Genomic DNA, 25174 nt, shown 5'->3' on the forward strand with positions numbered 1-25174 from the left:
GCAGATATCTGTAAGATGTTAGCAAGCATCAAAATTTAAAAAGTGAATTGCTACTTTAATCTGTTTCAAAAGAACTAATCCTACTTCAGAGCCCAGCTATATTAGGCTCAAAAATTCTGCAAGGTTCAGGAATGGACGTAGTCCAGAAGCACTGTGAAAATTACTCCATTTACAATAAAAAAGCTTAGGAAATCCATGAATTTTGGGGGTAATAACGTCAGAAAAGGTGCACATGGTCTCACCTGTGCAGTGTCTGTATTTCATTCTCTGTTTAAGAGAGAAAAACATCCAGACTCTTTCCTTTCCCAACAGAGAAGGACAGGATTGTCTAGGATTTGTTTTACTTTTCACTTCCCAAAGAATATTCATATGAATAATTTACATTAGTGATTGGAAAAACTAGGTAACTACAGATACATGACGTTGGAAATAACTTCTTACCAACTGGAGCATTTGGAAGTGTTCTGATTAACAGCATTTTGTTCAAATAAGATGCTTTTAAGTACGGTTTTAATTGATTATTGATACTTTTGATACTTAACTACAGGTGTTTGCAGGGATAACATTCTGTATGAATAATTATATGATAAGTTCAAAAAAACAAGCCATACCTGTTTCCACTGTGCAGTTTATTCAGTTTCAAATTAGAAAAAAATTACTAAGTGTTTGACAATTCACATGCATAAACTCAAACATTTCAGCCCAAAAAAGTATTGATTTCTTTCAGTCTTGTATTAAGGCGCTCAGGAATTTCACCTAGGTGACAATTATCTGGATTTTTTTAAAAAAAAAAGAACATAAAATGAGAGACAAGCTATAACTCAGTTTTACTTCTGTTAACAAATACAACCAAAGTGAGTCCTGGTAGTAGGCAGTTGCATTCTTTATCTTTTCAGTTGTGTATAGCTGATAGGAGTCAAAGTGATTGAGAAATAGTTATCTTCAGCAAAAGTTTTCTTCAGCAGTGTCTTGATTTGGAGTGCTGAATAAGCCATTGTAACGTTATGTCTGCCAGGATAGATAAAACAAAATGAAAAACTCAACAGTCTGTTTGCAAAGTGTAAAAGGACAACAGAACACCAGCAGCTTAATACAAATAAACAACACCAAACAAAACCAAGAAACCACAGGCTTTTAATTTACACCTTATTAAAAATTCAGTAAACTTAAAACTCCAAGTACGTTGTTTTTTATTGTTTTTTGTTTTTAGATTATGTGGGTTTTGTATTCTTGAAATATGATGACTGACATCAAGTTTTCTAAGCCACAGATGAACTGTTGGAAAAGCAGAGATTTAAGATGACCATAAAATGAACTGTAAAATCCAGACTGGAATGAAATGAAGGGTGGGAACAAAGGCAGAAATACATGACCAGAAGGAAAAAGAAGGGCAAACATCTGATGAAGAATTAAGAGGTCATTTAGGTAGGTTGTAGGAGTCCAAGGTCTCTGAAAGATATGCAACACTAGACTAACATTTGATAGCTGAAATTGGTACCCCTCCTGACACAATCTAATGCATTGGGCTGAAAACTGCAGCAGTTCACAAACTGATTCATGAGCAGATTAGATGTTCCTGCCTCAAGGCAGTAACATCTGTCAGGGAGGTAGGAAGGTTGTCAGGGGGCAGCAACAGCTCTAGCTCTCAAATTTAAATTTGTTGCCACATCTGTCCTAAGTTCAAGACAGCACTCCATGAATATCCTGGCAGACCAGCTTAGGCACTGAGACTGCAGACAAAAGCATCCCACGGCATCTAAAACAAAGCTAATAATTATATACTGATCTTCCACAGTCTCTCAGGACACACAAACTGGCAGCTTTACACCTACACCTCCTGATGAGACCAGTTAGCTAGGCTGCAGTTTGCACTGAAAAATTACTATCATCTCATTTAACTGCATTGACATCAATTAAAAATGCAGAGGAAGAAGACAGTTCCCAGTCTTCTCCTTAACAGCCTAGTAGTTTCACCACTTTAATAAGCTAACTATATTTTCATTATAGTTTTTCATTATAAATGATATTTTCCAGCCCTTTGATCTCCCTAGGTTCTTGCCAACGTCTTTTCAGTTTCTCAAGGTCTTCCTCAAAATATGGCACACAGCGCTCCAGTAATACCCGCACAGTTCCAAACATTCATGATATAATACATTTGTTATTTCTTTGGGCAAATATTCAGGAATCAGGTTACCCTTTCTAGGCAAAATTTTACACTGGAAGACACTTGACTGATTCTCAGTTAAGATTTGAGTCTTCTTCATTGCTGCTCCCAGGACTTCCGCAAGTAAGTGATCTACATGGCTCTGCACTAGTGATCATTCTAGATCATTCTTTTTGTTATTTTCCCATTTGCAAATTTTAGCGTGGTTTTTTTGCATGCTTTTCTCCTCCAGGCCATCCACAGAAATGAACCAGGATCAAAACCTACTTTCTCCAGGATCCTTTCAGAAATTAAGCTGGTTTTACCACTTTCTAGTCACAATATCACTTTTGAGATCCTCCACTACAGCCTTGCGAGTTTGATGAGGATCAAGCACTGCATTTCTAAAACCTCAGTTGCCTTCACTGCCCTTCACCTATGCAGATAATCCTGACCATGTTGTTTTCCTCAGTCCTTACATCCCAAAGCCTAATCCTCCCCAGTATAACAGCACATTCTCTGTATTTCCCTCACTCAGAGACAGCTGTTGCATGCCAAGCTGCAGCAAAACTAGGTCTGTCCTCCTTCAAACCAACGTACCCAAACACTGTACACAACTTCCAAGGAAAGTCCTGCCCAACACGTCCCTGCACACAGCTGATATCTCCCCCAGCTTCTTAAAGCCCAGGTGTCATGGCATAGTCTCCTCACCACCTGGTCCCCTCTGCCTAGGGTGGAAATTTCCCCTGCTGCTGGAAGAAACTGGCTTTCCTCCCGTTCCCGCTCCCACCATCTCTCATTCAGCTGAGCCCTACAGAGCTGCCCAGTTCTTCCAGCAAGTCTGGCTTCCTCAAGAAGCATCTATGAATATCTACCCAAGCTGTATCCCTCCCATCTAGCACCACTTGTCTTAGCAGTGTGCAGGGGAGAAGAGTGGCACAGATGCAGCATGCCCCCAGGCAACTGCTTCTGCTGGCTCAGCCTGTGCTTCATCCCTTTCTCCTGCCCTGTGGAGAGAAGGGAGAACACGACAGAGGAAAGAGACAGGAAAGCGGAGGAAAGTGAGGCCAGAGAGAGGAAAGGGCAAAAAGCAAAGGTGAGATGGGAAGACAACTTCACTGACTTCAGGATATGCTCCGCCCATCTCCAGCAGGACAGAAGCCCTAGTCCCTCTGTTTGAGGAACACCACCATACAGCCACATGCATGTAAGGCCTGATTACAAAGTAAAATCATCTATGGAGCAAAACACTTACCAAAATTTATTAAGTATCACATAATTGGAAGGCCTTCATATCCAGTTACTATTTTTTCAAAAGTACCACAGTTTTTGTGAGGGATTCAATTACTTTGGGTTTTAAAAAATCCTTTTCCAAGGTCTCTGTCAAATTAATTTCTTAACTTCTCATGGAACTAAACAATTCTACAAGTGACTTTTAAATTACACGTAATTCTATATTAACACTAATACAATTGCATGCAATATTTGCAACAAAATCTTTCCAAGTAAATTGAGATTTTCAGTTCTATATTGGAGTTAGATATTCAAATCTCATTAACATTTTTAACATCTGATCCAAAATAGAAAGTATACACTGATGATGCTGTAAGAAAAGAAGCTTACCAATGTTATCCTTCTCTTTACATGAAATAGAATAGCAACAGATTTCTCTGTCTTGAATAGCTGAAAGGTTTCTGCAGAAAAAAATAAAATAAAATAAGTAGTGTTACAACTCCACAGAAACTGACAACAGGAATTTCCATTAAATTACATGTTTTCTGCTTTTTACTCAGTGGGTTCTATTCTATCCTCAGATATCAAATTTTTAAAATATGCTACTGCACAGAAAAACCCCTACCTTTCTCAAAGATTAAAAGGATATAAAGTAATTTCACAAAAATTCACATCTCTCATGAAGTTAGTGTAACAGTGAACAATAAAAACACAGAAATCCATGAGCTGAAAATAACATTTTGTAGGGGTAACCAAGTAACATTACCATGTCTTAGCATTCACCTTTTACTCTTTTCACTTAGAATTCAGAGGTTTTATCTCCAGTAATTCTTATAATTGAATAACAGTACTCAAATAATCACACCATTAATCTTCAGGATGTTTGTTTGATTCTTAATTAACTTGTTTCTTTCTGGGAATTTCCCTATCCCCCTCAGAGTTTCTGAGCACTTTGTTATTTTTTCACTTATTTATCCTCACACAAGTGACGCAGCCTGAAGCAGATGGGGAGTGGAGGCATTAAGAAGGAAAGAGTCTTGAGATCACACAAGAGACTGTAATAAAGACGAGAACTAAATAGTGACCTCCCTGGACTTCAGGAGAGCAGACATAGCCTCTTCAGGGATCTGCTTGGAAGAGTCCCACGGGATAAGGCCCTGTAACAAAGAAGGGCCCAGAAAAGCTGGTTAATATTCAAGGATCATCTCCAAGCTCAAAAGCAGCCATCCTAAGGAGTCCGGAAAAAAAGCGAGGAGGCATAAGTAGGTGAACGATGAGCTTCTGGCAGAACCCTATCAAAAAAAGGAAGCACACAGAAGGTGGAAGTGGGGACAGGCAACCCAGGGGGAATAGAGGATGTCCAAGGATGCAGACAGTTAGGACAGCCAAAGCCCAACTGAAACTGGATCTCATAAGGGACGTCAAAGGTAACAAGAAGGGCTTCTAGAAGTACCCAAGTGACAAATGGAAGACAAAGGAAACTGTGGGTCCATTGCTTAATGAGACAGGGGACCTGGTTACCCAAGGCACGGAAAAGGCAGACGTACCAAATGCCGGCTTTGCCACCATCTTTACTAGTAAGGTTAGCCTTCAGGAATCCCAGGCCCCAGAGACCAGGGAGCAAGTCTAGAGCAAGGAAGTTGTACCCTTGATGGAAGAGGATCAGGTTGAGGAATACATAAACAAACTGGAAATAGAGAACTCCATGGGCCTGATGGGATGTACCTAAAAGTGATGAGAGGCTGGCTGATGTCATTGTGAGGCGACTCTTGATAACCTTTGAACAATCACAGCAACAGGGAGAGGTGCCTGAAGAGCAGAGGAAAACAAATGTCACTCTTATCTTCAGCAAGATCAGGAAGAAGGACCCGGGGAACTACACGACTTTCAGCCTCACCTTAATCCCTGGGAAAATGATGGAGCAACTAATCATGGAAACAATTGCCACGCACGTGACAAGAAGGTGATCAGGAGTATTCTGCATGGATTCACAAAGGGGAAATAATGCTTTGGCAACTCAATAACCTTCTACAATGAAATCTACAGCTTGGTAGATGAGGAGAGAGTGGTGGATATCGTGTACCTTGACTTCACTAAGGCTTTTGACACTGCCTTCCATAGTATCTTCATAGACAAGTTGAGGAAGTATGGGCTGGGTGAGCAGACAGTGATGGAGACTGAAAACTGGTTGAACGGTTAGTTAATCAGTGACACAAAGGCTAGTGGGAGGCCAGTAACTAGCAGTGTACCTCAGGCATCAATACTATCTGTTCAACGTCTTCATCAATGATCTGGATGATGGGGCAGAGTTCACCCTCAACATGTTTGCTGATGACACAAAACTTGGAGGAGTGGCCGATATACGAGAAGGTTGTGCTGCCATTCAGAGGGACCTTCACAGGCTGAGTAAATGCGCTGACAGGAACCCCATGCAGTTCAACACAAGGAAGTGCAAAGTCCTGCCCTTGGGAAGGAACACCAATACACGCAGGGGGCTGACTGTCTGGGAAAGCAGCTTTGCAGAACAGGACCTGGGGGGTCCTCGTGAACGCCAAGTTGAACATGACATGGTCTAGCAATGTGGCAAAAATGACTAATGGGATCCTGGGCTGCATTAGGAGGAGTGTTGCCAGCCATATGAAGGAGGCGGTCCTTCCCCTCTACTCAGCCCTGGTGAGGCCATGCCTGGAGTGCTGTGTCCAGTTCTGGGCTCCCCAGTACAAGAGGGATACGAAGCTACTGAAGAGCTACTAAAATGATAAAGGGACTGGAGCATCTCACGTATTAGGAAAGGGTGAGAGAGCTGGAACTGTTTAGCCTAGAGAAGAAAAGAGTTAAGGGGGATCTCATTAATTTGCAGAAATATCTGAAGTGAGGCTGTAAAGAAGATGGAGCCCATTGACAGGACAAGAGGCAATGGGCACAAACAAACACAGGAGGCCCCTCTGAATGTAAAGAAACACTTTTACCTTTGAGGGTGACTCCTCACTGGCACAGGTTGTCCAGAAAGGTTGCGGAATCTCCACACTTGGAGATACTCAAAAGGCGTCTGGACATGGTCCAGGGCATTCAGCTCTAGGTGGCTCTACTTGAGCAGGTGAGTGGACAGAATGACCTCCAGAGGTCCCTTCCAACCTCAGCCATTCTGTGATTCTGTATTTCCTAAGTCCCAGTTTAGTTGCTTAGCCTTTGGACCATCCTTCTATACTGAAACTTCACTTTGCTCCACTTTGCTTGCAGTTCCTACTGATTAAAATGATGTGATTTGAGAAACAGAATCCTATTCTGCAAAATTATTGCTATACTGGTAGTTTTTACAAAACTGTATATTTCCTTTACGATTACCTTACAATGAACCAATTTAAGTTAGTTTCAGTAATCTGTAAGTATATGGTTTGGATACATGCCAAAAATATCTGAATTGCTTAAATTTAAAGACAGCAGTTTGAAACGGTTCTGTTCTAATGCCATTTGAGCATTAAACTGCCACTACAATGTACTCTGCAAAGTGTAAGTGAGCCTATTACTATCTGCAGCAGTTGTATCCTCCGTGATAGGAAAACAGGATTATCTGAAACAACTTTATACAACTGAAATAATATTCAAGAGAGGTTCAAATCTACCGCAGTCAAGTTACCAACCTAGATTGCTATTTCAACTGCCAGGAGAGCTCAAAGTGGAGTATCTGAGAATGTAAAATGGAAGCTGTTATAGCCGGTTATTGCCATAGACTACCAACAATTTTCTCTTACATATCAAAACAGTTATCAAGCATTGGAACTGCTGCCCAGGGAAGTGACAGAGCCACCATCCCTGGAGGTATTTAAAAGATGTGTAGATGTGATGCTTAAGGACGTGGTTTAGTGGTGGACTTGGCCGTGCTAGGTTAACGGTTGGACTCGATGATCTCAAAGGTCTTTTCCAATTTAACCAATTCTACGATTCTATGAATTTCACAGTGTTTCAGCTTTCTACACAGGCTGCTACTTACAATTTCTCAATTAACTGCTTTTCATCCAGTGCACCTGGGAGGTCTCTTTTATTTCCAAGGACTAACACCTGAAAGAAATCATTCATATTCATGTTAAATCCAGGAGGCATTTATTTTTGGTTTTAACCACTTCTTGGCATTATTTTGGAACTTGCAGCCAAGTATTTAGAACACGGTAGCATACATATTCAAAATGACCAATGACTGTGGGAATGGAAATTCTGATCCTAGCCAGGGTCAGATGCTGGATGCACACCCTCCGAAAACTGGATCAAATTATTTCTGGGTGTATCAGTATCAGAAGTCTCCTCTGGAAGTGAATATCTCCATTCTGGATGGCATTATGGGATGGTGTTAGATTGCACTAAGCAGATTCCTTCTGCATGCAACTAAACCTGGAGGAAGCAATGCACCACGTGCACTCAAACCACCAACAGACATTCAATCCACAGCACCAGACTAATGTTAATCAAAAGTAGGGCCCCAGAAGTAGAGGCTGCGTCCTCAAGACCAAGACATGATTCTTTCTACGGTTTTGCTCCCCTGTTTCTTAACATTATCTAAACAGACAGGCATCCAAACCATAAAACACCCAAGCACCAGCCAAATGACCGATTCCTCTCCCTCCCCTTTGAGCATTCATGGTAGAAATCAGAAGGGCAGCTATTAGGAATTAAGTCTGAGGAATGCAGAAAATTTACTGAATAGATGCTGGAACTTTCGAGTTCCTATGCAATACTTAAGACTTCAAGTATAAATTAAGGTCAGATGAATGGGTTGAGCACATTCTAAGATAAAGTAAGCAATGGAAGGTTTTTCTAATTATGATTGCATTATTGTTTTCCAGATGTGTTACAATTCTGAGTCAAGACTGTCCCATTATTTCCCATGAATCTGGAACACATTAAAACTCATTACTTGCAGTCTCAGATTAATAAAGCCACCTTAAAATCTATAATGCCAAAGCTTGAGTACAATAAATTAAAGGAAGTTCAATACTAGTTACTACCTATGAAATAAAAATAAGTAAAAAATACATTACTGCACCTTGGAAATTACTCTGCTGGTCAGGCTGGGCAATTGGAATGTGATATTATAGCATATAAAAGGAAAGGAACTTAATTAAATACTTCTGAAGATATGAGAGATCTATCATTTCAGGAAGGAAAAGTGTGAAGTAAAACAGGATGTGAAGACAATACAAAGGACAGACAATGTCACTCGCCATGAATAGCATGACTACAGATTTCTGTAGGATTTGTTCAATATGTACTTAAAATAACAAACCGCAACAATAATAGCAAACCTTATAAAAAAGATGAAGAGTGACTTGAAAAATTCTCCTTTGAGAACAGATGTGTCAGAACTTTATTCTCACAATGATTCCACGTTGGCTGTCTGTCTACTCATCCTCAGATGACTTGGATCACTTGCACTGGCCAAGTGTCCAAACACTTGCTTACAAAAAAGGGGCCAAGCAAGAGCCATCAAGTTGTGAGTAACTTCTTCCCGATTTGTAGGTACTGTTGTTTTCTTTCTTACGATCAAAGGTATGAACTCTTGCTTGGTGATGTCAGCATCACAGATCAACATTAGCCTGATTGATACCTACTAGCTCTAAATTGGCAGATTACATTTAATTAAACAATATTAGTCTCCACCTCCATAATTCCTCACTAGAATTTCAGCAGAATATACTATTCTTTGACACTTCCCACTGGAGAACAGATGCATATTTACATTTTTTCCATGCAGTTTAGTTTGAAAAACTAAAAAGCCAAGAAAAATAAAAAGTCATGACACAGAAAAAGTCAAGCTCCTCTGCAATCTCTGGAAGCAGAGGATGCTATTTGATGTTAGTTCCTGCCAACCTTCAGGAAGATAAATCTCACATGCCTTAAGATACCGCCAGAAACATAACTGGGTCACTGGTTCAAACCCAGCCAAAAAGGGGACTGACTAGAAGTAATTACTGTCTGATAATGCCGCATGTGAAAATGAATTTTTTCCAAATCTGTTCTGACCTTTAGACTAGAAAATGCACAAACACGCTGCAGCACTGATAAGATGCTGAGTCCTCTGGAAAAAAGTCACAATAATTTTTTAAGAGCACTCAATGTATCAAGGCTGCATCATATTTAAGCTCGTGTTTTCAAGAGTCCAGAGGAACTATAGGGAATTCATAAGGATTTAGGCTACACTGTCTACATGCAGGTAAGAATAATAATCAAAATACTTACTGGAATTCCATGCAATTGTGGCTTATCTATCAAACTGTGCAGCTCATTCTTTGAAGCTTCTACTTTTTCTAAGTCTGCCGCATCCACCATGTAACTGCAACGGGAATATAGTTATTTATGGTATTGTCCACTACTTGCAGAAAGATGCATTAAAACATCTGAAATGTGACAAATGTGTTCACATTGACAACAGCATTACAACAGTCCTGAGTTGTACAAGCCCTGCATTTATTAATACAGGAAGATACAGAATTTAATATGGGCTGTGGGGAAAAAATGGCATGGAAAATGCAATTAATTATAGACCTGGATGTGTAAACCACACTCCTGTTAGCATGTTGGGTCTTATGTGATGGAGGTGGACAGAAAGAAAAGCATCTCTATATTAATTATAGATATTTTAAAATACATTTTCTATGGGCATACACAAGAAAACTTACACAACTGCATTGACTCCTCTGCAATAACGCTCCCACATGCTTCGAAACCTTGGCTGCCCTCCAATGTCCCATACCTGGAAAAGGTAAGAACACCTCAACCCCAAAACTGTTTTGAACTACACAGTACTAACAGAACAGAACAAAACTCTTACATGCAGCATGCAGGTTGTATTGACAATGCCTAAATGTAGGCAGGTTACAAAGCGCCTTTCCTCAAGAGACTGGTCTTTTCAGCCCCTTCCAGTCAATGGAGGGGGACAGGCATATTCACAAGGCAAGTCAGTCCTGTGACCTTAACCGCTCCAAAGGTCCATTTGGAGAACTCTAGTCTTTCCCACTCACTGCAAGAAAAGTCTTACTCAGATACCAAAGTGAATTCTGCAAATGCACAGCCTAAAACCCAGAAAGAATAGCATCATTGTATGAAAACAGTTACGAAGTTGCATTTTTTATGGAGCTAGGGAGACCTGAGTTAAGAACAAATCAGGGCTTCAGTAAGAAAAAGACAGATATTAAGTAAATAAAGAGTTAGTCGGAGAGCAGATTGAGCCCATGTAAAGGATGATATTCTCTAGGGAGCTCCAATACCTCCACAGCTCTTCCATTTGTTCATCAAATGTGCTTTAAAAGCCACATGGATTAACTGATCAGAGCCAGAAAGGAAACAGTAGTGTAGGGTAGGCCTGAAGTGATTAATCAGTGAATCTTAAGGAAAGGAAGCTCAAATACTGCTTGGGATTTTATAAAGCTCCAATCCTGCAAATACTTATGCATGCTATTAGCGTCCAGCAATCCCACTGAATTCCTTATCATCAATGGCTAGCACATTATTTTTCTGTACAGGAGTTACTTATTCTACTTTGCTTGCCAAAATCCAGTATTTTTGGTGGATAACAATAATCTTGTTTCAAAACCATTTCCAAGATCACAATACCAGGGAAAGGATCTAAATCATGCAGGCAAGGGCTGTGTGATGATGTAGCTGGAGCAGCTACGTCTAAAGACAGTTGTGCTACAAGTGACACACCTATTAAAATAATGATGAACACTGAAAAATAAAAGGAATGGATTTGCTCCTATGTCAAAGACAAAAAGAAGTAATTATTTCTTATGTTAATCAGATTTAGCAATCAAAACAATAAGTACTGTATACCAGATCTAGGAGTCATACCCATTACAGCACAAACTAAATTTGGAAGTAACATACACAGAAGCAGATTTTCTTAAAGAGTTGTTTTCATATTTATATTTTATAAATCCAAACATATTAAAACTGCTGTGGCAACAAAGACTTGCACAAAAGAGCGAGATTTAATAGACCCTTGGGATAAGGCCTTCTTCGACTACTGTGGACTACATTTTTAATTCCACAAGCCATACATCATATTTATATATCAATTTAGCCATCATTTTCAACACCTTATGTTCATATTTTAGAAAGAAATTATTTCCCAATTCACCATTAAAATAATTCCCTGATTGATATCTTACTCTTCCTTCTGGCATAAAATTAGTATATTACCTAACTGTAGATTGCCTTTGAACCCCTTTATAAGACCAAGAATTTTACACATTAAAGAGAGTTGAGTGAACTTCTGACCATGAACTGCATATCAATTATTATCTGCACTGACGTTTGAAGCGCTGTTTCAAAAGGCTTAACAAAATAAACTTTTGTTTTAAAAGCTTGAAAGAGACGAGTACACAGTTCAGTATCATAGTTAGATGACAAACCTCACACCAATGCTAATTATTCCAATAACTCATCAGGACCTTGAAACTATCAGTAACCATCTGGTGCACATCTGTGTGTATGGAAAAAGATACCAAATTATTTTCTTGGTAGATCAGAGAATTAAGAAGAGGAAAGAGGACAGGGAAGGCCAGTAGTAAGATTAGATTTTTGGAGATTGACAGCAATTATTCTTGTTAGAAAAATCTACAAGATGATGTAGCCTGGACTAATCACAAAATAAATAATACAAAATAAAGAAATACTGGTTTTGTCCTTGTTTGATGATATACTATATCTATACTATATTAAACTGCACTGCTGAACAAGTATTGTTCTCATTAGGAGAGTCACCTTGAAACAATGGAAATATAAGTCATTTCCAGTCAGTTTCCCTAATAAGGCTTACAGCTATTCATTAAAGTATAACATGAAGGACAGAAGATAGACTAGGTGTTTTTAATAGTGCTTGGGAACCCAATTTACATCAATATATTAAGTTATAATTACCTGAAATAGGGAAATAAATGCATGAAAAAAAAAACCCCTCACCTCTTTGCCTATGAAATTTAAATCATGCTAGTAGTAACTTTCTAATACTCTTTAGTATATTGAATAGCCAATGACAGCGTTAACTACTTTATTCAAAACAAATCTCTGCCCCAAACCACTTCCACTGTACATGGCTGAACAGACAGAACTGTGACAATACAAGAAGCAGCCAGGAAGGAAAGGGGAGAGGTTTTAACATCAAAGAAGTTTACTTGCATGAGTCTTGCATGTTTTGTACATCCCCTATTTTTGTATCCCAGTATTTAATACACAGGTAAAAAGTATATTCTGGGTGTGAACTGGGAGAGGCAGGGGACTACAACCTAATAGCTGAATACGCAGCTAGCTACAAAAAGAAGTTTATTTTGTCTGGGTATTTTCAAAAAGATACTGGAATTCAAATTCCTCCCCTGACTTTCGTTGGTCCCTCAGGAATAAAATTTTCATAGTATTTAAGAGATAATTGTATCCCTAGAAGACCACCTGATTTTAAGAATCAGAAAATGCCTACAGAATGACCAAACCAAACAGAGAAAAAGTTTCTTTGAAACCCAGTGCCACTGACTTACAGGAGATTAAAATCTCAAGGAGTTGTTTAGGCTCAATCTCACAGGCATACATCTTATTTCTAGTGCATTTTATAGATCACGATTTTATTTGTTCCTGTTTGCTCCTATAGGGTAGTAATTCTTATCATGCTCGCAGGTCTACACTCATAAAATAATGCAATGTTTTTATTTGTAAACTAGATTAAATGCCACACTTCGGAATCATCATTTACTACAGTCCTTATACTTACCTGTTAAATCAAATTCTTCTACAACAGAAAACTCTCTGGACATGCCTCTTGTTCAGTTTCTTCATGTGGATCTAAGGCTCCTTAAGACTGCTATGTTTAAGGAGTAAACTCTTTTGTACAGATGGGTATCACGACAGTTGAGCAAAAATGCAGCTGGGGAATAGGTTCAAATGTTTTCGAAACCTTTCAGCTGACGAATGAGGAAGATTCACTAACACTCTAGTTGTGTTTCTTTTAATTAGCTTATATTATGGGAATGCCTGATGGTTAATGACAAAGTTGCAGGGAAAGTATTTTCTAGATGTCAATTTTACATGGCTTTTTTTCAGACATGCTAGGTTGGGTATTTCTTGTGGACAGAGATGTGTACAATGACACATTTGTATTTCAATGTCAACACATGGCTTCAGTACCTACGATCTCACGGTAGTCAGTGAAGCCTAGACAGCTATTCAGCTGACCAGACGTAACATCTTCTTTAGGATGACAGAATTGCGCTCGAGGCTTGAATGTACTGACCAGAGCTCTTCTGACTATTATTAAAAGAGCTTAACCCTCATTGCAGACATATAGCTGTTTACATTCAGGCATCTGAATTTGCAAGCTGAACCCAACACTACAAATATTTCAACCCAGAAATACATCTTTCTGCTTGGAAGTTTTCCTGGTTTGAGCATTACAAGATCAATTTCTCTACTAATACTTGGGAAGACTGCACACTTAGAAGACTCTAGTGTCTGAAAATATTTCTGAAAATATTTTGTAGCTGCCTATGGTGTGGGGGTTTCAAGGCCTCAGTGTTTTCCAGCTTGCCAGGTGCAGGGATGAGGAGGAGCAAGACCTGAGCGCTTGACCCAAGCTGGGCAACAACATTATTTCACACCATGAACGTCACTATATGCACACTTCACAGTTTATATATTTAATTTAATCACAGCACTTTCACTGAAGAACAGGAAATGGACTTAAGACTTGCAACACAAAATGATTGAACATCTTCAACTCCTGAAAACAAGTGCAGAAGCATTTTAATAGAAGGAGTTATTTCTCAATGACCAGGATACATTTGCCATTTTATCAGAGACACAGGGTACAATGTGGGAAAGATCAACAGGTAGATTTTAAACAGGACCCCAAAGCAAAGTCTGTTCTCAGAAACTGTTTTCTGAACCTCGTGCTGCTTAGCTCCACGTTGTGTTCTAAGGCAGGAGAGTACCAGGAAGCCCAGCTTTAGAGATAAGACTATAACCCTCTCAATCAAGATGCAATAAACCTCTAAATAGAAGGAGACAATACATTCTAGCCTCAATATTGTGTTCTCCCCAAAGCAGAAAAACCTGATTCTGTGTGACCATGTGTGATCTTTTGTAACCCTCTTTTAATATGATCATGAATCAGTTTCTAGACATCAAAATCCAAGAGATTCTGGTGACAGCAGGCATATAGAAGTTGTAAGTTGTAGGCAGAACTTGTATTTGGAAGATTGAGGGCAAGGAGACCAGAGGCAAGGACACCAATGGCTCAAAACAGCTGATCAATAACTACTGTAGCGATTATGAATTTTCCTTGTCCTTGAAGAACATATTACCATGAAAGCAAAAATCAGTATTTGCTTAATAGCAGAAAAAAGCCAGGAGGATGTGCAACAGTGTGTTTGCTGGGAAAAGGTAATCTAATATTGGTAAATTAGACAAGAAAAGGACATTCTCCCATGACAGATTTAACCCCACAGAGCAGCTCCCTAGCACTCTCCTCATGTGTCCCCCTTGCCCTCTACCTCTCATGTCTGAGCAATCCTGACAGACTCCCAGCATTTATCAATGAAGCAAAGCTGCTGAGGACAGAGCTAATCAGGGGCAGCATTTACGGTTCCCAGGCGTCCCAACAGGATGATGGAATAGAACATATGTTTATATAAGCTGCAGATAACTTCAAGCTGGGAGTGGATAAAAAGAAAAGATCAGAATCCTAAAGTATCTGGACCAACTAGAGGGATGGTCTCAAATAAGGCAGCTGAAATTTAACACACACAAGTTCAGAATGCTACAATTGGACAGAGCGAACCAAATGCACTAGCACAAAATGCGTAACAACCAGGCAGAGGTGCAGGACAAAAAGCCTCAGCAGTTCATAAACTAAGTATGTGTTTAACAGCGTTGCAGGTCTTAAATCAGCATGTACTAGCAGAATTATCTCACATACGATTTTGGAAGCATGTACTGCCCTGTCCTCAGTGTCAGAGAGGCTCCAATATTGGTTTTGAGCATCAGTCTATAGAACAGACACAGACAAATTTGAAAAAGTCCAGATGGGAAAAGAAAGGGTGTGAAGATTTTTTGAAAATATGACCTATAAAGGGGAGGGGGGAGCAAAATCATAACATTCCCCAGGAAATGGCTGCCAGATATAGAAGATAAGAAAAAAGCAGCTCAATTTGTCATGACAGCAACTCACATCAGGTATCAGGAAAAAAGCTTTCTAATATTTAGAATGAAAAAACATTGTACAAAACAAGTGATATTGTAGAACCTTCTTCATGGAAGAACAGATTTTAAGAAACTATTACCTAAGATATTTGGGTAAATATCTGATTCATCTCAGAGCACAAGTTTGCCTGGTGAAAAATGGCCCTGGGAGTATTTAAAAGACATGGAGGTGCAGCACTTAATGACATGGTTCAGTGGTGGACTTGGCAGCGTTAGGTTTATGGTTTATGTTCTTAAGGGTCTTTTCCAACCTAAATGATTCTGTGATTCCAATTTTGTGATTTGGTTTAGATGGTTCCTTTAGATCAACTCTTGGTCCTCATTTTTATGAGTCCTAACAGTTACTCTGAATGACTGGTGCAACACTCAACACTCCCTGATCTGACTCGGGACACTGACTTCTGGCCCCATGTGTTTGTCCGACCACTGTAGAGGTTCCTATCTAATGCATCATCCTGTCTCACACTCTGCAGAGCACAACTCCCAGCACGTACAGTCTTGAAAGGCTTCTCTTCCCAAACTGTAAGATGGGAGAACACTTTCATAATTAGTTGATCATTGCGTAATTCTGAGTATGCTCCACGGTTATTCTCTGAGCCACTCTCTAGCCCTCATTTAACTCCTTTTCACAGAATCACAGAACCACCGAGGCTAGTGGGGACCTTTTGAGATTGTATAGTCCAACTCGCCCCGGTGAAAGCAGGGTCACCTAGAGCAGACCGCTCCAAGGCTGGAGACTCCAGAACCTGCCTGGTCAACCTCTTCCAATGTTCAATCACCCTCACAGTAAAAATGCTTTTTCTTATGGTTTAAATGGAATTTCTCATATTTCAGTTTGTGCCCACTGCCACTTGTCCTGTCACTGGGCACTACTGATAAAAGTCTGGCTACATCGATAAGACCTCCCTGAGCCATCTCTTCTCTAGGCTAAACAGTCTCAGCTATCTCCACATCTCCTCATACGAGAGATGCTCCAGTCCCTTAATCATCTTCATGGCTCCTTGCTGGACTCTCTGCAATAGTTCCACACCCCTCTTGTACTGAGGAGCCCAGAACTGGACACAGTACTCCAGGTTTGGCCTTACCAGTGCTGAGTAAAAAGGAGGGATCACCTCCCTTGACCTGCCGTCAGAGCTCTCCCTAATGCAGCCCAGGATGCTGTTGGTCTCTCTGCTGAAAATGTACACCGCTGGCCAATGATCAACTCGGTGTCCACCAGGACCCCCAGGTCCCTTTCTGCAAAGCTGCTTTACAGTCGGTCAGCCTGTAGTGGTGCCTGGGGTTGATCCTTCTCAGGTGCAGGACTTTGTACTTTCTTTACCTTCAGAAGGGTGCTATCAGCTCACTTCTCCAGCCTGTTGAGGTCCCTCTGGACGGCAGCATAACCCTCTGCTGTATCAGCCACTCCTCCCAGTTTTGTATTACCAGCAAACCTGTTGAGGGTGCAGCTGGTTCCACCATCCAGGTCACTAATGAAGATGTCAAACAATCCCTGGGATATATTACTAGCAACTGGACCCCCTGCTGTGAATTACAACCCTTTGGAATCCAGCAGTACAGCTTTTCCTTACACACCACTATCATAAATCACTGGGACATCCCACAAAAATTCTTCTTTATAGAAATAACCACTTTGACTTGAAATCAGCCCAGATACAGCACAGCCTTTTCAGTGTGACCGAAGCCATATGGAATAGTCAGTACCTGCTGAAACACTGCTGGAGCTATATAGGCAGTACACGACGTCTGAGATGATGGCAGAACAGGTAAGACGTTTCTTAATTGCTGCTGGATAGCAGGATGAAGCATTACAAACCAGGAGGATTCTGTTTCTATGGGGATGTTTGGAAACTCTACTATCCAGAGGAGGGAGGCGTGCTGCAACAGAGGATGCTAGAAGAGGAACGCACAAAGCCGGGATACTCCTCCTCCCTCTCTGCCACATCAGAGCAGGTACCAACTAGCAAGAAACTTGGCTTTGCCCTCCATTAGACTGGCCTGCACTGGTCCGTGCTGCAGCTCCCGTGGAAGGACGCTGGCCTCTAGTGGTGACAGCTGGGGTGCCGCAGTCCAACCTCCACAGCTCCAGTCCCTGAGCGGCTGCTCACTGCTCCCTCTGGACTGCAATATCCAGGGGGGTGCAGAAACTGGCTGGCAGTGCTATTTTAAGAAAACAAAGTGCAAAGGCAAGGAAGAACGAAGCTGCTGCATTGCCTGCGTGTATGCATGCCTTGTGTTGCTCTCTTTCTTTTTTATACCTGACACTATTCTAAGAACATCACGGCGAGAATCAAAGGTTGATTAGTTGGAACTTCACAATCATTTAAAATAACAGTTCACGGTGCACATCTTCTGAGGCTCTCAAATTTTGGTTTGTTAAAAGAAATTTTTTAGCTACTGTCTAACTTATTGAAATCAAAATCAATCACCCAGCAAACAATGAAACTTTCTTGGAATTAAACCCCCAAATTAATTCAGTCATAGATTATTTTTTTCAAAAAAAAAAAAAAAAAAAAAGACAGCCATCAGTTTGGGTATGAACTTCATTAAAATATTTTTAACAGATCCTTAAGTTGTAGTACATTAGGTATTTTGATGCTGGAAATCATACTGTAATTGAATATCTCAACCACAACCTCAAAATCCATAAAGCTTCCTGCCTAGATTTTAAATACTGCCTGGTAAAATCTTTCTTGTTTGCTTTCTCGTTTTTCGGACATAACAGGTGACAGGATTTATTAAATCCATTGACAAGCCAAAATTTGACAATTCACAGTTAAAGCTGACAGCTTTACATTTCTGATCATTCTCAACTTTGATTAAAGAGCACATGAACTTGGCATCTTTCTACAAAATGTTCTGGCTTGCATAAATCAGTGTTTTTCTTTCAGTGTGGTTCAGACAAGTACTCATACACACAGGCATGCTGGTGACCACACTTTTACACGCTAGGATTACAGACTAAATATGAAAATAAATCTACTGGCTTCTGGAAATAACCGCCAAAATCGGAAGAAAGTAAAAAAGGCCATGGGCTCCTTAGTTGTTATTGCCTTCTGTAATTGTATGGAAACTACGGATAGAACAGAAACCAGGTGGTGATGCTGCACTAGCATAGTACTTCCTTCTTAGTGGCCTACCCCAAAATACAGAAAAAAAAACAGATAAAGGATTAGTATCACCTACTTGTTGGTGTTGTAACTTACTTTGCCTAAGGTGATGAGTCTTACACTTCTGCAATGCCATTTTTTCACTTGATGACTTTTTGACACAGATGGTTTCTCAGCCTCGCTCTTACAGTAAGTTTAATTGATTGTTTTGCTGTGTCCCCTGAGACTTCTGAAAAAGGTCAGATGCAAGATCTACCTGCCTACCATGAAGATCATTCCTGCCATGTTTGAAGGACTTCACAGGTTTAGTAAAATAACACTTTATCCAGGAACTTTGATAATAGCTGACAGTTGGATATCATAATATTTCTATGAGAAATGTAACCTAATTTGTTGGAATAAAAAGGTTAAAGAAAATTTCACTCTGAATCCTTGTTGACTAGGCTGCAAATAGCTCATCAAAGGATTCTAGCAAGAGGCATCCCCCTCACCATTCTTCAGTCATCAACTTCCCAACAAACGATGTCATTCTTCTCACAGTAAAATAATTTTAGAAACTTTATCTAGCAATTAGACTGTAAGATTTTAACAGCTTACCTAGATGCAGGAATAGTGACGTACAAATACTTCATCTTGACAGGCTTTTAAGGAAATAAGCATGTATACATAAGAGCCATATTCCCCTACACCTCTTACTTTCACTGTATGTTGTTGTAGCAGAGACCATGAGAACTGGTTAAGATAAATCATTTTCCTGTGCAGATTGGCTTACACACCAAGTGTAGTTTTTGAAAGTAACAGGCATATTAATAATGTTAGCATTATCCCCTTATTCTTAACATCTCTATTATAAAACTATATATAACGTGACTTTTGTGATCAAAGCGTAAAAACCAGGCACAGTTCCACAGAAACTCACACACCTCCTCCCTGCATGAACTTGATCTTGCAATATGATTTGTGCAGACAACTCCAGTACCAATTTATTAGTCATTTCCTTCACCTCCTTGAACTATCCTGGCTCAAAAAATACTTTATTTTGAAGACTCTTGTCTACTTGCCAATGACTTCTGTTTGCCTAGCTGAATGAACCATCAACAGCTTTCTCATTTTCTTCCACATCTGACAATTCTGTAGCAGCATTAGCATAGCACTCCAACTATCCTTATGCCTTCTCTATATAAACTCTAAATCATGGCCTTATTGTTTCTATGCAAAAGACAGAAAACAAGGGAACTGAAAGGTAATTCCTATTGCTGCGGATTATTTATGAACTATGGTTGAATGTGGTAACTTTTTTATTGACTGTGGCATCAGTTTTAAACCTAGGCAGATGCGATGAAAAGTGTCTGAAACTGATGTTTAGGAATAATTGAAATAGAATCCTCTCCTGTATGAGTTAGGAAGCGTTGCTAAAGCTCAAGTGGAAGGTCCTGTTTCAGTACAAATATACTCTTCTGAAAGAGAAAGGAAGGCTCAGGCAGGAGGACAAAGAACGCCTGCATGCCTGAAAGAACAAAAGAAAAATACCTCTTTGAATAAATGAAAAGACAGTTTGACTACTTAAACTGAAACTAACAGCTTTTGCTTGTGAGTCTGCATTTGCTGCTTCATATCACAACGCTAATCACAATATTCTCACTGATCCCATTCTCCTACATATCTTTCCATTGACATGTAAGAGGTCAAGAAAGCATGGGACGGCTTTAGGACACATTTGCACTTATAAAGCAAGTACCTCTGATGTTCTTGTTGTAAATGCATTATTTGATTTGCTGTTATAGCTAGTGTACATGTTAATCTGCGTATAATAAACAGAATCTTGGGGGAGAAAATCTACACAATTAGCACATCAATCAGACTGTTCTTCTGACATAAATGCCCACTGACTTGTCCATAAATTCTCTTTCATAACTAATATGAATCATGTATTAATTATAAGAACTAGAAAACTAGAAAATACCATCTAAGGTTTGTAAATCCTAACAATATAGCATTGAACTTTTTTTTTTAAATATTGTCACTGATCCACCTGAATCCACAAGCAGTTTATGTGTGTGTACTGAACACATAATTCTGGCAGCCCTCTAGCAATACGCAGTGTTAGTTGCGCTCAAAAGTTTGCAGCTACCAGAGCAGAAGGATGAAGGAAAACTTTGTTTTTCTCATCAAATGGAGAGACTGCTTTCTTCCTGTCCAGATTCCGCACTCTAAATACGGTGTTCTGCAGCTATCTAAGTCAATCCACCCAGGCTGCCCCCAAAATGCATCATTTTGCCTGTGCCTGTATCCTGCTTTCCCACACTGTCGTGGCACCAGTATTCATGCAACTGCTCGGGGAGCACACTACTTAGATAATTTGACTGGGGAGAAACTAGCATGGGGGCAGGTTTCATTTGGTTGGTTGCTGGGTTTTTTTAGAGGTTGTTTTCATCTAGATCAGTTGTCTGATCTGACTACTGCTTTGCCATGTGTTCACTGGTGCTGATGGAAAAGGGGTGCAAGGGTGCAGGGCCAGGTTTAAAGTAGAATGTAAAACCTCACACCATGATTTGCTTAAGCTGATTGCAAAAGCTGACCTTCAGTCTCTGCCAACCTCAGTAGGTTTGCCTGATTACCCCTTAGGCTTCCCAGAAGGTAAGTCTAGTTTGTCCCTAGCATGAGGAACATCATACTGAGGTTTAGAAGTGCTGCTACAGAAAGAAAAGTGGGTGTATTAAAAGGGCATTTTGTGAATTGGTTTGGTTTTTGGTTTTTTGTTGGTTTTTTTTTTTTTTTTTTTTTTTTTTTTTTAGGAGAGGCTGGTTTTATTTGCCTTTACAAGAAAGATTCTGTTTGGAAAGCAGAATTTGGACTCCAAAGGAAAAATATTCAGAAGTTTTGATTTTGATTAAAAAGGCACTCTCTTGGGAGAAGATAAACAGGAATGTGCCAAGCTACTGTTAGGCTGAAGGTTGTTCCTTCTATAGCAGAGTTCAGTTCTTTGCTGGATAGTTGTTGAGACACATTCAACAGAGGGACCCAAGACTAGAATTTCTTTTCACACTCACTGACACTCACTCCTGGACTAAGTGAGGACATTTGTCGCTTCCTCTTTAAGGGACATGAGTGGGTATTTTGAGGAATGAGGTGTTTAGGGTTTGGCCTTTGTTTGTATAAGCACAAAGAAACCAAGAGAGTGGAAGAGGATGAGGAGAGGCTAATGAGCATGAGGAGAGTTGGAGGGAATCTCCATAGCAAAGAAAGAGAAGAAACAGCTCTCTGCTGATCAGTATACCTTCTTGTTATGCAGCATGAATACTGCCCTACCACAATCAAAGCAGATGTCCCCATAAATCGAAATTTCCCCTTCCCGGCCTTACCTTACATGTGGTATAGGCACTACCACAAGCAGAGCTGACCACAGAGAAATAAACCAGCAGAGATGAGGGAGAGCTTGGATGATCTGGTATATACTGAGAATAAAGGTGAAAAAGGGCCACAACCAGAAGTGAAACCTCATCGTCGATGAAATTCTGTGGTTTTTCACCAGTTTCAAACAGAAAGCACCATGAAATAATAGCCTCCATTACAAGAAAAAGCTGCATACTTAACTGTTACTCAGCAGAATGTGCACCTTGTGTGCTACTTCTGTCTCCTGAAAGACCAGTTCAGTTACCTTTCACTCTTTCTGATTCCTGGGTTGCCAAAGAAACTGACCATACAGGGTTTGCTGCAATAATTAGTGCTGAGAAGCTTCTGATTCTGGTCACCTACGTTTTCCACAGATGCAGTCCAACTGATGCAGGCTTACTCATATTCCCATATAAATTCCCCTGTGTTTTCAGAGAGCTGGCGACTGTGTAAAGTAATGCTAGTCTTGACTTTTTACTTCAAAGAAGAATTTGAACACTTTGCCTTGAGTATTGCAGTGCTCATCGTGTGACAGTTTGTTTTTTGTAAACTCACAAACACACACACTCCATCTACACTGAAAAAAAAAAAGAAGTTCAGGCTTCTATCAGTCATTTACCTTTCATAAAATGCATGAATTAAGAAGGCTTATATGATGCTACTCTGTCCTCTTGCTCACCTGCTCCGTGATAAAAGTGAGGTTAGATTCTCTCCCAAAGTAGGCTCTAATCATGTACTTATCACAATTATCAGCACAAAGTCACAAACTTGAGGTTACCAAGGCAGTAATGATTCTCTTCCTCTTTACTTCTACTCCATTTTCCCTTTTACTCTATTTTCCTTCTAAGCCTTTTACAGTCTTTACTGTGGACCTAGTTTGAAGATACTCACTGTTATTTATTTTTGGCAATTTGACAAAATTTCCTGGGAAATTAAAATCAGGCCAGAATATGGGTAATGTTAAGAGGTTTTATTCCAGCCAAACCTTACATGAATTTCAAGAGGGTATATGGGAATGAGGGTTGGGGTAATGAGAGGAAATAGTTGGGCGACATTAGACTTTCCATTTCAATAGCTTTCAAAAGGCTGGCTTATTTGGCACTGTAACATACAAGCAGTTATAGAGGAACTTACTGATTAATCTGCAAGCTCATAACAAAGAAGTAGATACACATGTGAAATGTACAGCTGAAGGCCCTACAGTCATATGAAATTTTGAAAAAGTGTAGCAAGATAGTAGGACCAGAAACAGACAGGCAGTCACAGTATTTATACCACTATGATCATTTTAGATTTAGGGGTTTTTAGTTTAGCTTTAACATCTCCCAATCAACAGGAGTCAATTATTCCTTTTACCACCCTTTACCTGGTCGTTGTTTAGAGAGAATGGGTAGACAGTTAACAACTACTTATATTCACATTACATGTTATTTCAGAAAATCCTCCTTAGGTTTAGGAGTCACACCAAACCAGGGGAAAAAGAGTATCTTTAGAACTGAGGGAGAAAGCAGAGAAAATGAAGGAAAAGGAGGGAAATGTCAAGATAAAGACAAAAACCTATATTCCCCTCACCTAATTTTAGATAGAAGTTATGAATTTCATCAAGACTAATCAATCTGGCTTCCTTCATAATCAAACAAGAAATAGCGCCTTAATGCTACTGGAGCAATTTCTCTCTATTTTGATGCCCATGGCATGAATCACAAACAAACTGGCATCATCTATATTTCTCTGTAGGCCTAAGAGGTGGTTCCCTGACAACTGATTTACACTAGATTTTCTATTTCTGTATCGCTAACATTATGTGAGCTAAACCACACTCTCTGTTGAGATGTGTAAGCTAGGAGTGAAGTTGCTTCAGATTTCACTTACAGTTGTGAGAGGGAGAGAGAGAAAAGAGGGGTACCCCCAAGAGCCAACACAGCTCCCTTAGTATCTCAGAATTTTATGACCTTTCTAACCCAAAATAGTGCAACAAAGCTTCTGCCTGGCATGGATATAATGAAATCAAACAGATTAATGTATGGAAAAATATATGACTATACACTTAAAAAAAGTTATTTTTGAGCTAGAAAAACAGATAAATGATCTTGTCATCTTAGAAGATCGTTCCTACGCTTTCACATTCCAAGTTGAAATCACTTTGTCTATTAGTTACTCACCCTCTATTAATTCAAACATGCACACCTACCTTTATGGTAACGTTTCCTTTTGTTATTTTTCTCATATTGAAGCCTACTGTAGGAATCATATCTTCTGTGAACTGCCCTGACTAGAATAGAAAAAAAAATAAAATACTTATTTTAAAATAGTTGATACACAGCAGGTAAGTTTCTCGCTTGCAATCTAAAATTCTTATTTTACAACACTATAAAATAGCACATTAATTTTCTTCAAGAGCACCGGCTAGCACTTCAATTAATGCATTGTCACGCCAAGGAAGACTGTTCATTTCAGCCCCTTTAAATGATCTTTTATTCTCCTCAGCAGCAAAGATCACCCCAGAAACCACAAGACGTCAGATAATTCTTCATCTGATCCTTCAGCAAACCAGAAAGCAGCACAGAATCATAGAATGGTTTGGGTTGGAAGGGACCTTTAAAGGTCATCTAGTCCAACCCCCAATATGAGAAAATATGATAAAACTCACTATACCAGGATTGTTCCCTGTCGTTTCTCACTACCGTTACCAATGGTTTAACTCAAAATATAACAGTGAAGGAGTACTCATGTAGCGAGTACTATATGCAGACCCTTTCATTCTGATTGGGCGAGAGCAGAGGAGTCCCGCTATAGAAGCTAAGAGAACGCCATTAAGACAGAAAAATACAAGGTACTAACCCAGCACACCATAAACCCAAAACATAAAAATCAAAGTGCTGCCTCCTCCCCCGGTTCAGAGAAATATTTTTACAAGGCAGATGCTTGTCATCATGCCAACAGGAACCTTACACACATCTACCCACTAGAGAAGACAGCTTTTGAGGAGAAAGGTGAAACTCATATCTAAGTATTTCATTATTCATTCTTCCATTTCAAAATGCACCATTAATAA

General features: G+C 39.7%; 1 protein-coding gene across 1 annotated transcript; it reads right to left on the reverse strand.

The window, feature by feature from the left end:
- Positions 1–614: 614 nt before the first annotated feature.
- LOC104285233 (ADP-ribosylation factor-like protein 8A) lies at positions 615–24385 on the reverse strand. Its single transcript, XM_009883659.1, has 6 exons — positions 24311–24385; positions 10048–10121; positions 9608–9701; positions 7368–7435; positions 3767–3837; positions 615–1008 (listed from the first exon to the last, which is right to left on the reverse strand). Exons 1-6 carry the CDS (start codon positions 24368–24370, stop codon positions 959–961), a joined length of 417 nt encoding a protein of 138 aa, XP_009881961.1. The 5' UTR covers positions 24371–24385; the 3' UTR covers positions 615–958.
- Between the last annotated feature and the right edge of the window lie 789 nt (positions 24386–25174).

The sequence above is a fragment of the Charadrius vociferus genome, unplaced genomic scaffold (assembly GCF_000708025.1).
Source record: "Charadrius vociferus isolate BGI_N301 unplaced genomic scaffold, ASM70802v2 scaffold43, whole genome shotgun sequence".
Classification (NCBI taxonomy): Eukaryota; Metazoa; Chordata; class Aves; order Charadriiformes; family Charadriidae; genus Charadrius; species Charadrius vociferus.

Coding starts and splice junctions, on each gene's coding strand:
- LOC104285233 (XM_009883659.1), bottom strand. CDS start 24,370: ATGATTCCTACAGTAGGCTTCAATATGAGAAAAATAACAAAAGGAAAC. Junction 10,122..24,310: donor AAGGAAACGTTACCATAAAG/GTAGGTGTGCAT, acceptor TACCTTTTCCAG/GTATGGGACATTGGAGGGCA. Junction 7,436..9,607: donor CACAATTGCATGGAATTCCA/GTAAGTATTTTG, acceptor GATTTCTTTCAG/GTGTTAGTCCTTGGAAATAA.